The sequence below is a fragment of the Pseudorca crassidens genome, chromosome 2 (genome assembly GCF_039906515.1).
Source record: "Pseudorca crassidens isolate mPseCra1 chromosome 2, mPseCra1.hap1, whole genome shotgun sequence".
Taxonomy (NCBI): Eukaryota; Metazoa; Chordata; class Mammalia; order Artiodactyla; family Delphinidae; genus Pseudorca; species Pseudorca crassidens.
Window position 1 is genome coordinate 73624311 of NC_090297.1, and position 17596 is coordinate 73641906.

A 17596-nucleotide genomic window follows, 5' to 3' on the forward strand; every position below is an offset into this window, starting at 1 on the left:
TCCCTATACTCACAGCCTTCCCGCCATTTTATATTTTGACTCCTCTGGGACTGATTACAATATCCCCTTTATCCCTGTCTATGTCAATCACCACAAGAAGTCCCAGACTCCCAGGTCCCACCTGAAGTCTCATTACCACAAGGCTCCGAACATCCCCTAATCTGTCTCCATCTTCCAGCTTCCCCAATCCCTGAAACTCTCCCACAGTGCCCTCTGGAATTCATGAGTCCTCTCCCACATCACTTTTCATCACTACCCCTCTGGTTCAACCCACTATTATTTCTTGCCTCTATTACTGCAATAGCTTCTGGCCTATTTGGTTTCCACCATTGCTATCTGTGATCTATCCCAGAGAGATCAGCCAGAATAATCCTTCAAAAATATGCCTGAATGTTATTGCTCTGCTCAAAACTCTCCAGTAGCTTCCCATTTAATTCATCATGAAAGGCAAAGTTGTTGTAATGTCCTCCAAGCCCTACATCCCCTGTTCCAACCCAGCGGTCATCCTCAGTCATCCTGCTTCTCACCCCCAACTCTCTCTAAACCAGCCACACTGGCATCCTTGCTGTTCCTTGAAAACTCCAAGCACATACTCACCTTGTGGCCTATGCCTTACTCTTCTCTCTCCCTAGAATGTTCTTCCCTCAGAAATCCACAAGGCCACTCTTTTACCAACTCCCGTTCTTTTCCTTGAATGTCACCATTTCAATAAAATTTACTATATTTAGCACTCTCCTGCATTCCCAATCTCTTTTATCTGCTTTATTTTTTCATAACATTTGCCACTTTCTAATATATAGAATTTACTTATTTAGTTTATATTTACTATTTATTGCCTGCCTCTCCCACACTCACATTAGAATGCAAGCTCCCTAAGTGCAGTAAACTTTTTATTTATTGATGTATCTCAAGTATCTAGAATGGTGCCTAGTACATAGTAGGCACTCAAAAGATATTTGTTGACTGAATAAATGGTCCACAGCCTTGTCACACCTAATGCCCCTTTGAACAACAACTATGAGTTAATAAACTCTTTACCTTTATGAAGGGAAAGTCATAAGGTACCTACACATGTAATTTTTAAACAATTCAAAGCAATGCCTTCACTGTAATATAAAGGAAAAAGTAAACATATGATTCAACATGGAACTGCTCAGGCACCCCTAAACTAAAAGACGTAATGAAGTAGTCAGACTCTTGCATCCAATCTGTAGAGTCACCATGAAATGGGCAGCACAAAATGGACTGTATTGGTGACTCAAATTCCAGGAATGGCATTGCCATTTCACTGTGTGAAAAAGTTTATGTTTATATATAAAATAGATTCTAGGCTCAGGTAAATATAAACAGGTTTTTCATCCACGTGAATGAGCAGTGGGACAGTCAAGTCACACAGGATGTGGGATAATTCTTTGCTGGGCAGGACTGCCCTGGGCATTGCAAGATGTCTAGTGTCTTTGGCCCTACCAACTACATTCTGGTAGTTCCCCATCCGAAATCACTGGGACAAGCAAAATCACTCTGGTAAAATCCCTGGGTTTTAAAATCCTATGGTTCTAATATAATGAACCAAGTACATAAAAAGTGCTTTGTACACTGCAGCGTGCTCTACAAACGTAAGGTGCAATTATTCACTCTCCCTTTGCAAGCCCAGGGCTTCAACTGAGTAAGGCACAGAATAGGTGTTCCAAGCAGAGAATGCCACGTGTGCGTTCGGGGTGAAGGCAGAGTAAGGCCCTAAACAATATGGGCTCGGCCCGGGAAATCTCTACTTGTCGTAACTGCCAAAACCCAGCTAAAAACTTCATCAGAGTTGCCACGTGCGAGTCAGACGGGAAGAAAAAATGGTACCAGCCTGAAGACCCCCAATTTAAAAGTCTCTCTAGGAGTGTTTCCCACCTCCAGCTCCCAGGAGGTTTTAAGTTCTTGCAAATGTCCTCCCTTACCTTCTCAAAGCCCCGGCCTCGTCCCTTCCCTTCCGGGCCTCTCGGCTTCCGAGCCGCCCCAGCCCTTGGACCCCTACCCCGCCCGCGGAGACTACAAGTCCCGGCGTGCCCAGCGCGCCCGGCCGGCTGCAATGGGGCTGGGCGCGTGGCGGCCGGCGAGCTCTGTGCGGGGTAAAGCCTCCCGGCGCCGGCCATGCGGGGAGGTAAGTGATCCGCTCGTGCTGCGAGCGCGCTGGGAACGCGCCCGTCTTCCCCTCTCTCCAGGATGGAAGGAAACGAAGAAAGCCACAATAAAAACCGCCCTGCCCTCCCTCGTCTCTGCTGTGTGTCCGGTGCTCCTACAGCTTGTTGCACCCCCGAGCGTGGAATCTGTCACCCTGGAGTGGAACTGGGGGCAGAAGCGTGCCCGGCTCCGCGGAGAGCTGCGGCTCACCGCGGGCTGCGGAGCAGAGCTCGCAGGATGGGACCGGGAGGTGGCACGGCTCGGCTGGGCGCACAGCGAGCGCCACACCCCCCTACTCCCTTTCCAAAGACGAGCTCCCCCGGGGAGTCCCCAGTCTCAAGGACGAACGGTTTCTTCTGGAAAGTCTTAGCCAGAAACTTTCCCCTCTGTCACCAGTGCCACAAGCGAGTCGTTTGGCTATCGGACGGGACCGGCTGGTCCAAGAGACTCTCTGGCATTTCCTCTGCTGCCCTCTGTTCTGCCCCCACTGCCCCCTCTCCAGGCCCTCCTTAGTTTTCCTTGAGATGCCCTTGGGGACCCGTTGAGCTCGGCCGTGCCCTCGGGCGGCTTCTCGAGATTACTTCTGTAGCCCTGTGCACCCAGGTCTGCGCTCTGGGACTCGGGCTGGATGCGCCTGTGGGCCCACTCCTGGAGACAAGGCCGGCGGGAGGTTCCTGGGGGAGGGCACTGGGTCTCTGGGGGATGAGTGCGGATCAATAAAAGCAGCCGATCGAGGCGCCAGTTTCCCGTCCTTTCTGACCCATCTCCCCTGCTATCTGAGCCCATTCCCAAGTGTCCAGGAAAGTTCTGCTCCAGAATCCTAGCACAAGGATCTCCGAAGTTATTTTAGCACATCCCATGATATCCTGGATCAGAAGATCTTGTCGGTTTGCATGTGTATCTCTCATTCTACGCTTACACACTACAGACACACATACACACAAACACCGTGCACACTACACATTCTGCCAACACACAAATACCACACACTACACACACCACAAACACTCACATATTACATAGCGTACACATACACTCATCACACACATTGCCTTTATGCTATGCACCACACACAACCAGACACCACCCTACACACAAACACACAATTTTTATTAGCAGAGAAGAGGGTTAATATCAAACAGTTTGGTGGAGGGAGTGAAGAGGAAGGGGTTGAGTACTAGTATATATACTTATACCCACAAATGTCAGTTTATTCCAAAGTTAGAAACTAGCTGATGAGTGAATCCTCCTGTTGTCAGAATTTGTGGCTCATTTTATATAAAATGGGATTGATTTTTCACAACACCTCCTGAAACCCATACCCTTGTGTAACAGGCAAACTTTTGATCACAGCAGGCAAGACAGGAAGGGATGTCCGTTTCTATATGTAGGAAGAAATTCCTGGAGAAACTTCACAGAATCCTTTCTCCTGTGAGTGTGTCTAAGGAAGAGTCAGCATAACTACATTTTCTTTGCCTCTTTCCTTTCAAGAGTGGCGTGCTGAACCTCATTTTTTTCTGAGCAGTGGCATGACAGTGCTGTCAGGACACCCTGTTCTCTATCCCTTGCCCTCAGGACTCACAGCCCAGCGCCCTTCCATTTGAATTTAGTTGTAGAACAGTTGAGAAATTTCAGATCAAACCCAAAAGCATTATGGAATCTGTTGGTGAAAGAGTGCTCTATCTCCAGAAGAGTTCATCATTTTGATCAGTGGTGGTAAAACAAACAAAAAAACCCCACCTGTTTGAGCCGTGCTTAGAAAACGTTACTCAAAAATATAAGAACATTTAGAATTCTTTCCTAAATTATTATTATTTGCTCTTTCAAGGGGGCAATGGCAAAGATGGGCAGAGACAGCCCTTGAAATTTTTCTCAGCGACTATCTTTCAAGAAGTTGAAAATTTCTAATATAATTTCTGCAATAAGTAAGGGGAAAAACTTGACTTTGAAATTCAGGTTGCAAATTTGGATCATAGTTGCTGATCTTCTAGTACCCTTAAAAAGTACTAAAGGAAAGGGAGACCAGCAGCTTTCTCCTCAATTCTGCCTGAAGTCTACACACGATTACAGCAGCAGATGACTTTTTCTAGGATCCTTCTTGAGAACCTGTAATTCTCTGCCCTACCTTGAGAGGTTTTGTTGACATCTTGACCTAAAAGTGTGCAAATATTGATTGGTGTTTATTTCACTGACAACCATTTATGTTTCTAGTGTATGTACGGCACATTTGTGGAATGGGAATGTTTCCCTTGAGCACTAGTTCCCAGCCAAGCAAGCAAGAGAACTGTGAGGTTGACCGGGGTAACTTAATCAAAAGATCGTGCCCAGCCGCTACTCCATCTCCCACTTACCAGAACTGGGACCTAGGATGGTGGTGGAAGATACTATGAATTTGGGGGCTGGCACAAGATCTTCTTTTTCATATGTAACTAATATAGTACCAGGTGCTCATAGACAATAAGTGTTGAATCTGTTGAATTATGCTTTTTACGCAACTGGGATAAACAGTTAAAGTGAAACCTCCCAGACTAATTGTTTTTGTTTTGTAGAATAAGGTTTGTTTTATTTTGAATTTTTTGCTGACTTCATCTGGTAGGATGAATGCCAAAATTAAAGAATGTGGGCATTCTCAGGAGATCTGGTCATCTACTTTGCATCCTCTCTGAAATATGTTACTTCCTGCATAATGAAATAAAAGGATTTTCATCTAGGCAGTGCTTTCCTTATTCTCACAAAGAGATTACTTAAAAGCCAGCCCTGGAAACTTTGTTGGCAAGTCTCAACTAGGAAGAAAGGGTAACAGGACTGCAGCTTCTGGGTGTTCACTGGGTATAGCGCCTAAGCACCAGGATTTCTCTTATTTTCTCTTTTCTCCTACAGGAAAGAAAAAGAAATAGTTTGACACATGGCATTCATGCTCAGAACAGCAGCAAATACATGCAGAAACAATGAAGGGGAGGGAGAAAATAAGAGGCTCTTGATATAGCTTGTTTTTCTTTGAACAAGACAGGTGCAGGGAGAATTCTGCAGTTTGGAGACTCATGATTCATTCACTTCCACTAATTGTGCTGAAGGTAGTTAGCAAAAGTGAACAGGCACACTGTAGCTTTAAAAAGTCAGCCATGAACCAGAAGGCAGTTGGTGCAGCTTGTGTGTGATTCCTAACGTCATGTTGGCTGAGAGCCAGCCTGGTTTTATTTCACTGTGTCAAATTGTACCTCCTTATTGAATTCCTTTGCCAGCCTACTTTGTGAAAGAAAACATTGGGGTTTCTTTGGCTGTTCTTGATAAGCCTATAAAAAATGACATGTTTTAGTTGCTTCTAGGTAGGTTTTCTTTTTACTCTTCCACAAAAAGAGAAAATAATAATAAGACAATGTAGTGTGGTGTTGCAGAGTATCATTGTGAGTGTTTTGTTTTGTTTTGTTTCTGAGATGCTTAGAAAATGGTGAATGTGTAACAGTTTCCAACTGAAGTGAAATCATTCTTTTGGCATGGAGTAAGCTGCACTATCTTCTGTCTACTCTGTAACGGTGTGTGGATGTATGTTAATATCTATATGTATCTTAAATGTTGGATTTCTCTATGGATGATCTAAGTGGTTTAGCGACTGGAAGTTTGTGTGTGTGTGTGTGTGTGTGTGTGTGTGTGCGTGCGCGTGTGTATGTATCAGCAGTGAAGATAATCCCACACTTAACAGTATTATTTGTTAATCATCTACTTCTCTAACAGTGATAAAATCTTGTGAATATACTAAATGAATGATGCACTTGTCATGTCAGAGTAATCCCTAGGGGAAGGAGTGCCGAAGTATAAAGTGATTTGAGAGGAAATGTATTTAATTTATGGCTGTAGCTGCAGAAGAACAAGCACGTTTCAGAACTAGTTTTTTTTTTTCCCAGCAGTTTTGTTCATAGATTTTTCATCTTGCTAATTGCATATTAATTGTGGAGGGATTTTATTTTTTCAGTCCTCTTCCTACTAAACAAAAAGACAAAGTGATGGATGCTACTATATCTCCTTGAATGTTTTGATGATTTTTATATAAATCTAACGAGTTGCCTACCCTGTCTTACACACACACACACACACACACACACACACACACCAGTACCACCTTTCTGTGCTAAGGGCTATCTGACATTTTTGTGAGCTTCCAGATTTACCACAGTGTGGCCATCTCACAGACGGGTTTTTGAGGTTTTCATTGAGAATATGTGAGGTAGGGGAATACTTGCTGACGAAAGCTTTAAGTGCTCTTTTGCATCGCAATGAAAAAACAGAGGAGCAGTGGGAGTGGACAGAAAAACAAATCCAGTAAGAAAAGAAGAAATCATAGCCCGTGGTGGGAAGGGGAGGAAAAGGGGGATTGTTTTTCTCGACTTTGACTCATTTATAAGTTACAATGTCTTAAGTGAGAGCTTGGCACCTGGAGGAAGCTGTGCCAGTTCACACAGCACTTGTTTTGAACGAGGATTCAATTTCATTTGCAAATGCTTATTGTCAAGGCAGGGAGTGCCAGTACAGATGAAAGCACACCCCAATAGTCTCCTCCAGTTCTTTAGGTTTAATCACGTCTCTCCAGTCGCTGAGGGAACTAGAGATGTAAGCAAACATACATGAACTGGTGTGAGGCTGTAAAAGGGGCCATTATGTTTCCGATTCAGAATATATATTCTTCTCTCACTTTCTAAGAATTAAACACAAGCTTTTCTCCCTTATTGATTAGTTGCTGAAGTAAAGGAAACCTGCAGCCTCCCCATGCTATCTGTTGACATGGAAAACAAGGAAAATGGCTCTGTCGGTGTAAAAAAGTAAGTGAAACTGGCTTGTGAGTTCTGCTTCTACAAACAACAGAGGGACTTGGGTTCTATTTTTATACTTCTTGCTTATCGAGTACAATACACTGTTTGGGGGTTGTCTTGGTTGATTGGTCTACACTGGCCACCAACCTCCCCTCTCCCCCCAGCTCCAATTGCCTTTTTCTGTATCCATTTCTAAGACAGAGATGATTCAGACATCAAACTGTGCATCAAGGTTTACTGTATCAGCCTTTGGAACAGGGCGGGTTGAAGATTCCAGCCCTGAGTTCTGTATACTGAAACAAAAACACAGAGCAAACATAGACTCTGCCTCCCAAGTCCACAGGCTACATGGAGGGGTGAGGTGGTGGTAGGAGGAAACAGAAAAGAGAGTTTGAGTCTTTTTTAATAAAATCACCCCTCTCAAAACTGAAAGCTATAGGGAGAGAAGGAAAAAAGCGTCAGTAAGAATATTAAGTTTAACGACTTCTCTGTCCTAATTTTATGAACTTGAATGTGAAACATTTCCATATATACCATAGTCTTCTCTTTTTACATCTGTTCTTACAGTTGAAACTTGTGTTTATATTTATTGTGAGTTATATGCTTGATTCTTTTAAATAAGAAAATTTAGTTGCATTATGTAGCGTATTCTGAAACACGCTACGTATTTCAGAGTAACTCATAAAATATCTGTAAGTATATGAAAAAAATGTATATTCTCTTTTATGAGTTATATTTTAGCTATAACCACTTTGCTTACAAGGTAAAAGTATGTTTTGAGACAGTGCTGTCTGTTTCATTTTTCCCATGTCAGTTTAAAATTGCCTTCAACTTGAGCTTTGGAAGAAACTAATTAAATGTAATCCATAGAAGCTGTGATACCTAAGTGAGGAAATAGTGTGCTATATATGTTTATGAATAGAAGGTGTATTTTACATTAAACTTACATTAAACTTACTAAAATCTGCTTTTAAAACTTCTCCCGTGGGCTTCCCTGGTGGTGCAGTGGTTGAGAGTCCGCCTGCTGATGCAGGGGACACGGGTTCGTAACCCGGTCCGGGAAGATCCCACATGCCGCGGAGTGGCTGGGCCCGTGAGCCATGGCCGCTGAGCCTGCGCGTCCGGAGCCTGTGCTCCGCAACGGGAGAGGCCACAACATGAGAGGCCCGCGTACCACAAAAAAACACAAAAAAACAAAAAAAAACTTCTCCCGTAATTTATATATCAGTGCCATGCTGCCATGCTTATTTCCAGTTTTGAAGTTTGGGGTAGGTAGATGGAGGAGGAATGAAAGAAACAGATGCTTTTTCAATGTGTTAGTTAGATCAGCTGCTCTGAGCAGTGATGAAAATGCCCTACACTTGTACTGTCAACAATGATAGCCATGACCTGCATGTGGCAATTAAAAACTTGAAATGTGACTAGTGTAACTGATGAACTGAACTTTTAATTTTACTCAGTTTAAATCAACTTTAAAAGTTAACAGGGCTTCCCTGGTGGCGCAGTGGTTGAGAGTCTGCCTGCCGATGCAGGGGACGCGGGTTCGTGCCCCGGTCCAGGAAGATCCCACATGCCGCAGAGTGGCTGGGCCCATGAGCCATGGCCGCTGAGCCTGCGCGTCCGGAGCCTGTGCTCCGCAATGGGAGAGGTCACAACAGTGAGAGGCCCGCGTACCGCAAAAAAAAAAAAAAAAAAAAAAAAAGTTAACAGCTTCATCGAAATATAACTGACATATAATAAACTGCATGTGTTTAAAGTATAAAATTTGATAAGTTTTGACATTTGTATACAGCCATGAAACCATTACCAAAATTAGGATAAACATATCTATCACCCACAAAGTTTCCTCATAAACCTTTGTAATTTCTCCTTCCTGCCCTTCCCTTCCCTCATATCCCCAGGCAACCACTGATAAGCTATCACTGTAGATTAGTTTACTTTTTCTAGATTTTTATATAAGTGGAATTATTCATAATGTACTTTTTTGGGAGGAGGGAATGGATCTGATTTCTTTCACCCAGAATAATTAATTTGGGATTTATTCATGTTATAGTGTGTATCAATAGCTTGTTGCTTTTTATTACTGAGTAGTATTTTATTGTATGGATATACAATACTTTGTTCACTGTTTATCCACCCACTTGTTGATGGACATTTGGATCGTTTCCATTTTTTTTAGGGATTACAATTAAAGCCACTTTGGTCACTTGTGTACAGGTCTATGTGTGGACATACTCATTTCTCTTGGATAAATCTCTGGGAATGAAGTGGCTGGGCTGTGTGGTAGGTGTATGTTAAACTTTGTAAGAAATTGCCAAACTGTTTTCCAAACTAGTTGTCCCATTTTACATTCCCACCAGCAGTGTGAGCATTCCAGTTGTTCTATATGCTCAGGAACTTGGTGTGATCACTGCTCTTTATGTCATTAGGTGTGGTTTTAATTTTCATTTCCCTAATGACTGATGATGTTGAGCATTTTTTCATGTGCTTATTTTATCCATAGACTTCTTAAGTACTGTTCAAATCTTTTGTCCATTTCTTATTGGGCTGGTTTTTTAATATATTATTGCATAGAGTTTTTATATATTCTGGATACAAATCCTTTATCATGTACATGATTTGAAAATATTTTCTTGTGGTGTGTGATTTTTTTTTCATTCTCTCTACAGTGCCTTTCAAAGAGCAGAAGTTTTAAATTTTGATGAAGTCCAGTTTATCAATTTTTTATTTTATGGATAGTGCTTTTGGTGTCACATCTAAGAAATATTTGCCTCACCCAAGGTCACAAAGATTTTCTCTTATGTTTTCTTAGATTTGGGACTATGATTTTTGAGTTAATTTTTGTGCATGGTATGGGATAAGGATTAAAGTCTTTCTTTTGGTGGTGGTCACAGTGGTTGTTTTTTTTGCCTGTGGATATCCAGTTGTTCCAGCGCCATTTGTTGAATTGTCTGTGCAACTTTGTTGAAAAATAATTGATCATATATGTGTAGATCTATTTCTGGACTCTAGTTTATTCAAATGATATTTTTGTATATATTTATGCCAATACAACACTGTTTGGATAACTATAGCTTTATAATATACCTTGAAATCAGGTAGTATTAGCCATCCAACTTGTTCTTTTTGGAACTAGTTTTGGCACTCCTAGTCCTTTGAATTTCCATATAAATTTTAGAATCAGCTTGTCAATTTCTACCAGAAAGATGCCTGCTGGTGATTTGATTGGCATTGCATTGAATTATAGATCAATTTAAGGAGAATTGACATCTTAGCAATATCGTGTTTTCCAACTCATTAACATAGCATTTTTCTCTGTTAACTTAGGTCTTCTTTAATTTCTCTTAGCAATGTTTTATAGTTTTCAGTGTGCAGGTCTTACACATCTTTTGTCTATATCCCTACATGTTTCATATTTTTATGCTATTATTAATGGAAGTGCTTTTTAAATTTAAATTTCCAGTTGTTTGTTGTAGTATATAGAAATACAATTGATTTTTTTATATTGACCTTGTATCCTACAACCTTGCTAAACTCATTTATTACTTCTAGTGGCTTTTTCATAGATTCTATCAGATATTTCACATAGACAGTTATGTTTTGTGAGTAAAGGCAGTTTTACTTTTTCCTTCCCAGTGTGGATGCCTTTCATTTCTTTTTCCTACCTTATTGAACTGAATAGGACCTCCACTAAAAAGCTGAATAGAAGTGGTGAGATTAGACATCCTAATTTTGTTCCTGATGTTAAGAGAAAACGTTTACTCTTTTTCTTGTCTTTGTTCTTCTGTATAAATGTGTCTTTCTTTTCTGTCTGCTTTTAAAATTTTCTCTTTATCGTTTATTTTTGAGCAATTTGATTATGAGACTCCGTGTAGTTTTCTCCATCTTTCTTGTGTTTGAAGTTTGTTTTGTGTTTTGGATTTGTGGACTTAGTTTAGAAGTTTTCAACCATTATTTTTCAAATTTTTTTTAGTCCCCCTCCACTTCTCCTTTGGGGACTCCAGTTATAGGTTTATTTAATCGTTTGATATTGTCCCACAATTCACTGATGCCCTGTTAATTTTTTTCCAGTCTTTCTTCTGTGTTTCATTTTGGATAGTTTCTACTGCCTCCCCTTCAAGTTCACTAATCTTTTCTTCTGAAATGTATAATCTCTTGTTAATCCCACCCAATGCATTTTTCATTTCAGATGATGTAGTTTTCATCTCTAAAAGTTCAACTTGGTCTTTTTTTTATATCTTCCATGTCTTCACTTAACATGTTCTTCCCTCTAGCTTCTGAACATATGAAATATATTCATAATAATTGTTTCAACATCCTTGTCTACTAATTCTATCATTTCTCAGTCAGCTTCAGTTGATTGGCTTTTCTCTTCATTATGGGTCATATTTTTCTGCTTCTTTGCATGCCTGGTAATTTTTTATTATAAGTCAGGTATTGTGAATTTTACTTTGTTAGGTGTTGGATATTTTTGTATTCCTATAAATATTCCTGATCTTTGTCCTGGGATGTGCCTAAATTACTTGGAAACAAACAATTTGATTCTTTTAAGCATTGTTGTGCAGGACTAGAGCTGTATTTAAGGGTATTTTCCCCCTTTTATTGAAGTAAGACCCATCTTTGTACTCTAACCAATGCTCCTGAATGATGAGATTTTCCTCTCTGGCAGATGGAAACAGGCACCATTCCCATCTCTGTGTGATCTCTAAGGATTGTTTCTCTTTTTCGTGGTTCTTTCCCCAGCCTGTTTCCTCATGTGTATGTGATAATCAGTACTCTGCTGAGCGCTTGACGGGAAGTCTCTACACCTCTCCAGAGTTCTCTCTGTGTAGCTCTCTCCTCTCTAGAACTCTTTCCTGGGCACAGCCTAAAATCTCTCTTCAGGCAGAAAGTGGATACGGCTTACCTTGCTTGTTTCCCATCCCTCAGGGGTCACTGTTCTTTATTGCCTATGTCCAGTGAATGCCTTGAGTGCCATTCTCATACATCTTGTCTATTTTTTTAGTTGTTTTAGGCAGAAGGGTAAATCTGGGCCCCGTTACTCCATCTTGATCAGAAATAGAAGTTGCAGTTAATTTATATAGCCAAGTGGCTATCGGCTAACATGTTGGGCAGGGTAGAGTTAGATTATAATACAGAATTCCTAAACATAGAGTTTTAAGGCTCTTTCTGAGATCTACCCAAACTGGGGCTCACAGTTGCTTCCATTTTGTTTTCCAGATATGGAAAATATAGTTGTTTACTGGGGAATGTACTTCACAAAGGGTCATTTCCAAAGAAGCCTAGGGTAATGGCTCTTATTCACTGGCCACATGCTCCTGATCAGAGCTTTAGTTTTATAAGGCTACTATTTATGGTGTCCCTTTTCTGTGTCTAGCATTTCGTGTGAGCCTTGTTAATCCTCACAACCATATTTTGAGGTATGTGCTATAATTCCCACTTTATAGTGGAGAATACCAAAGCTCCAGGAGGTAAAAGACCTTTTAAGAGTTCAGAGCTAAGGAGTGCTGGTGCTGGTATTCGGGTTCTGAAGCCTGAGTCCTTTCTTCTGCACTAGGGTGACTAGGTTGTTTAAAGGTGGCTTTCAGTCACTTTCACCAGAGGTATGGCTCTCACTACCAGGAGGCTATAGAAGCCTATTTTTGTCTCCAAGATTTGTAGATGTTGCAAACATTCAAAAATATGACCATAACAAAGACAGGACTTCCCTTTCCAAAATGGCATATTTCTTCTAAGTACAGAGTATTTTAAAGTCTGTTCTAAGTACTAGGACAGTGATTTCTCAAACTTGAGTTTATGTCACTTGGAAATACAGATTGCTGGGCCACATCTCCAGAGTTTCTGATTCAGCCTGGGAATTTGCATTTTAACATGTTCTCTGGTGATGTTGATGCTGATAATCCAGAGACTTTGGAAAACAATTTGGCATTATTTTCAAGTGTAGAACCATAAAATATTTTATAACTCAGCCATTCTGTTTCTGGATATATACAAGTGCTGCTCAGTAGAAATGATATTTGAGACATGTATGTAATTTAAAATTTTCTAGTGGTCATATTTAAACAGATGAAATTAATTTTAGTATATTTTATATTTGACTGAAAATACCCAAGATGTTATCATTTTGAACTGTAATCAATATAGCATATTATGAATGAGATAGTTTACATTTTTCATGCTAAATTTTATAAATCCACTATGTATTTTATACTTAGAGTATGTCTCAATTTGGATGCCAAATTTTTATTAGAAATGCTTAATCTCTATTAGATTTCATAAAATTTGCAATCGAAAAAGCAGAATCACATACCCTAATAATTCCAAACATACCTAAAAGTCCCAATAAATTAACCACGTACCAAAAAATTATTTTCTCTTAATGTATGCATGTACATTAACACAACTGGTTCTTCTTTTTTTTAGAAGATTTGATTTGACTTTGAAGCAATAGCATTAGTTTCAAAACTATCTCTGTCCAAGTTAAATAAATTTACTGATACTTAAGTCATATTTTTAACATTAGATTCAAAAGGGTATTGCATAAATTTATAAGCAACTATAAATTTATCAATGTCAGCAAATCATTCTTCAACTTTTTCTTAAAATTGATTTATGTTAGAAAATGTGTAAAATTAATTTCATTGTATTGTACTCTGAAAAGTTTCAATTTTAACACGAAATTTTGTGCTTGTTTAGCTAGGTTAGCTAGGCTACAAATCAGCATTTCCTTTTTTTTTAGGAGCTTCAAATTAAGCTCATTTACATGTAGTCTGATATCAATGAGAAAATATAAATTACTCTGCCATTTTTTTGTCTTTAAGTATTTTTTGTCTTTAATTATTGAATATTTGGAAAGCATTTTTTTGTTTTAATGAAACCTTGAATTGGACTTAACAATACAATAAATCTTTGTATATTTCTTCCATGACTTAACCAAGAAGTACAGGCAAAGAACACAGATATTAAATGTATTGTGTTCTATTTCTTTTAAGAATTCCATTGTCTGGCATTGATCCATAGCATTTGCAAATATTTACTGAATGATTTAACAATGGTATACATGACACTTTTCAGGAATCTGCTTTAGAAGACTGAACATTAGTATCATACAGATACAGAATCAGCTCAGATTCTGTTTAAAATCACTTCAAAATGTTTCATTGTACATTTAATTTTGATTACAGGTGACTAATGTCATCAATTCTTTTTGACTGTTGAGAAGCAAGTTACCAAATTCACTATGTCTTTGCTAAATATTAATTAATTATATATAATAATTATATATAATAATTATATATAATTATTATATTATATATATAATATATTTATTATTATTATTATATATTATATTATAATTATTATATATTATATATTATTTATTATTATTATAGATTATAATTATAATATATATTATAATTATATTATTATATAATTATTATATAATGATTAATATAATTAATTATATAATTAATTAAATATAATTAATTAATTATATTATTAATTAATATTGTCCATTTTTTTAAACAACAAACAGCTTTTTTCCTTTTGCTCTGCTCCAACAAATTGCAATTGCTGTTCATCATGAAATTTCCGACATACTTTTAGCCAGGCTCCTTTTTCTTTACTATTCTGGTTCTAGTGCTACTTTCTGCATCTCCTTTTGATTCTGCATCAGTAATATGCCTCCTTTTCATTATTTTATTTCATTTTATTTTTATTGGATTATAGTTGCTTTACACTGCTGTGTCAGTTTCTGCTGTACAGCAAAGTGAATCAGCCATATGTATATATATATCCCCTCGTTTTTGGATTTCCTTGCCATTTAGGTCACCACAAGGCACTTAGTAGAGTTCCCTGTGCAATACAGTAGGTTCTCATTAGTTACCTATTTTATACATACTGGGGTGTATATGTCAATCCCCGTGTGCCAATTCATCCCACCACCCCCTTCCCTCTTGGTATCCATACACTCGTTCTCTACAACTGTGTCTCTATTTCTGCTTTGCAAATAAGATCATCTAAACCATTTTTCTAGATTCCACATATAAGTGTGAATATACTATATTTGTTTTTCTCTTTCTGACCTCACTCTGAATGACAGTCTGTAGGTCCACCCAGGTCTCTGGAAATAACACAATTTCGTTCCTTTGTATGACTGAGTAATATTCCATTCTATGTATGTACCACATCTTCTTTAGCTGTTTCTCTGTTGATGGACATTTAGGTTGCTTCCATGTCCTGGCTGTTGTAAATAGTGCTGCAATGAACATTTGGGTGCATATGTCTTTTTGAATTATGGTTTTCTCTGGGTATATGCCCAGTAGTGGGATTGTTGGATCATATAGTAGTTCTATTTTTAGTTTTTTAAGAATGTCCATACTGTTCTCCATAGTGGCTTTGTCAATTTACATTCCCACCAACAGTGTAAGACTGTTGCCTTTTCTCCACACCCTCTCCACCATTTATTGTTTGTAGATTTTTTAATGATGGCCATTCTGACTGGTGTGATATGATATCTCATTGTAGTTTTGATTTGCATTTCTCTAATAATTAGTGATATTGAGCATCTTTTCATGTGTTTGTTGGCCATCTGTATGTCTTCTTTGGAGAAATGTCTATTTAAGTCTTCACCCATTTTTGCATTGTGTTGTTTGTTTTTTTGATATTGAGCTGCATGGGCTGTTTGTATATTTTGGAGATTAATCCTATGTCAGTTGCTTCATTTGCAAATATTTTCTCCCAATCTGAAGGTTGTCTTTTCGTCTTGTTTATGGTTTCCTTGGCTGTGCAAAAGCTTTTAAGTTTCATTAAGACCCATTTGTTATTTTTGTTTTCATTACTCTAGGAGGTGGGTCAAAAACGGTCTTGCTGCAATTTATGTCAAAGAGTGTTCTGCCTATGTTTTCCTCTCAGAGTTTCATAGTGTCTGGCCTTACATTTAGGTCTTCAATCCACTCTGAGTTTATTTTTGTGTATGGTGTTAAAGAGTGTTCTAATTCCATTCTTTTACATATAGCTGTCCAGTTTTCCCATCACCACTTATTAAAGAGACTCTCTTTTCTCCATTGTATATTCTTGCCTCCTTTGTCATAGATTAGGTGACCATAGGTGTGTGGGTTTATCTCTGGTCTTTCCATCCTGATCCCTTGATCTATATTTCTGTTTTTGTGCCAGTACCATACTATCTTGATTACTGTAGCTTTGTAGTATAGTCTGAACTCTGGGAGCCTGATTCCTCCAGCTTCATTTTTCTTTCTCAAGGCTGCTTTGGCCATTCGGGGTCTTTTGTGTTTCCATACAAATTGTAAAATTTTTTGTTCTAGTTCTGTGAAAAATGTCATTGGTAATTTGATAGGGCACAATATTGATTCTTCCAATCCAAGAACATGGTATATCTCTCCATCTGTTTGTGTCGTCCTTGATTTCCTTCATCAATATCTTATAGTTTTCAGCATATAGGTCTTTTGCCTCCTTAGGTAGGTTTATTCCTAGGTTTTTTGTTCTTTTGAATGTGATGGTAAATGGGATTGTTTCCTTCATTTCTCTTTCTGATCTTGCATAGTTAATGTATAAGAATGCAAGAGATTTATGTGCATTTATTTTGTATCCTGCAACTTTACTAAATTCATTGATCAGCTCTAGTAGTTTTCTGATAGCGTCTTTAGGATTCTCTATGTATATTATCATGTCATCTGCAAACAGTGATAGATTTACTTCTTTTCCGATTTGGACTCCTTTTATTTCTTTTTCTTCTCTGATTGTCCTGGCTAAAACTTAGAAAACTATGTTGAATAATAGTGGTGAGAATGGGCAACCTTGATTTGTTCCTGATCTTAGAGGAAATGGTTTCAGTTTTTCACCATTGAGAATGATGTTGGCTGTGGGTTTGTCATATACGGCCTTTATTATGTTGAGGTAGGTTCCTTCTATGCCCACTTTCTGGAGAGTTTTTATCATAAATGGGTGTTAAATTTGTCAAAAGATTTCTCTACATCTATTCAGATGACCATATGGTTTTTATTCTTCAATTTGTTAATATGGTGTATCACATTGTTTAAATTGCATATATTGAAGAATCCTTGCATCCCTGGGATAAATCCCACTAGATCATGGTGTATGATCCTTTTAATGTGTTGTTGGTTTCAGTCTGCTAATATTTTGTTGAGGATTTTGCATCTATGTTCATCCATGATAATTGACCTGTAATTTTCTTTTTCTGTGATGTCTTTGTCTGGTTTTGGTATCAGGGTGATGGTGACCTCATAGAATGAGGTTGGGAGTGTTCCTCCCTCTGAAATATTTTGGAAGAGTTTGAGAAGGATAGGTGTTAGCTCTTCTCTAAATGTTTGATAAAATTCACCTGTGAAGCCATCTGGTTCTGGACTTTTGTTTGTTGGAAGATTTTTAATCACAGTTCAATTTTATTACTTGTGATTGGTCTGTTCATATTTTCTATTTCTTCCCGGTTCTGTCTTGGAAGGTTGTACTTTTCTAAGAATTTGTCCATTTCTTCCAGGTTGCCATTTTATTGGCATACAGTTGCTTGTAGTAGTCTCTCATGATCCTTTGTATTTCTGCAGTATCAGTTATAATCTGTCCTTTTTCATTTCTAATTTTATTTA

The 17596-nt window shown here is 38.5% G+C and overlaps 1 protein-coding gene across 2 annotated transcripts in view; it reads left to right on the forward strand.

The window, feature by feature from the left end:
- Positions 1-2075: 2075 nt before the first annotated feature.
- The window catches only part of SAMD13 (sterile alpha motif domain containing 13), a 48594-nt gene continuing 33073 nt past the window's right edge, over positions 2076-17596 (forward strand). Inside the window, exons 1-2 of one of the 2 annotated variants that reach the window (XM_067726716.1) lie at positions 2076-2149; positions 6899-6983. In XM_067726716.1, coding sequence (XP_067582817.1) covers positions 2140-2149; positions 6899-6983 — 95 coding nt within the window. In that variant the 5' untranslated portion in view covers positions 2076-2139. Of the gene's footprint in view, positions 2150-5357; positions 5496-6898; positions 6984-17596 lie in introns of those variants that run through there. The other variant, XM_067726717.1, reaches the window with a different exon arrangement.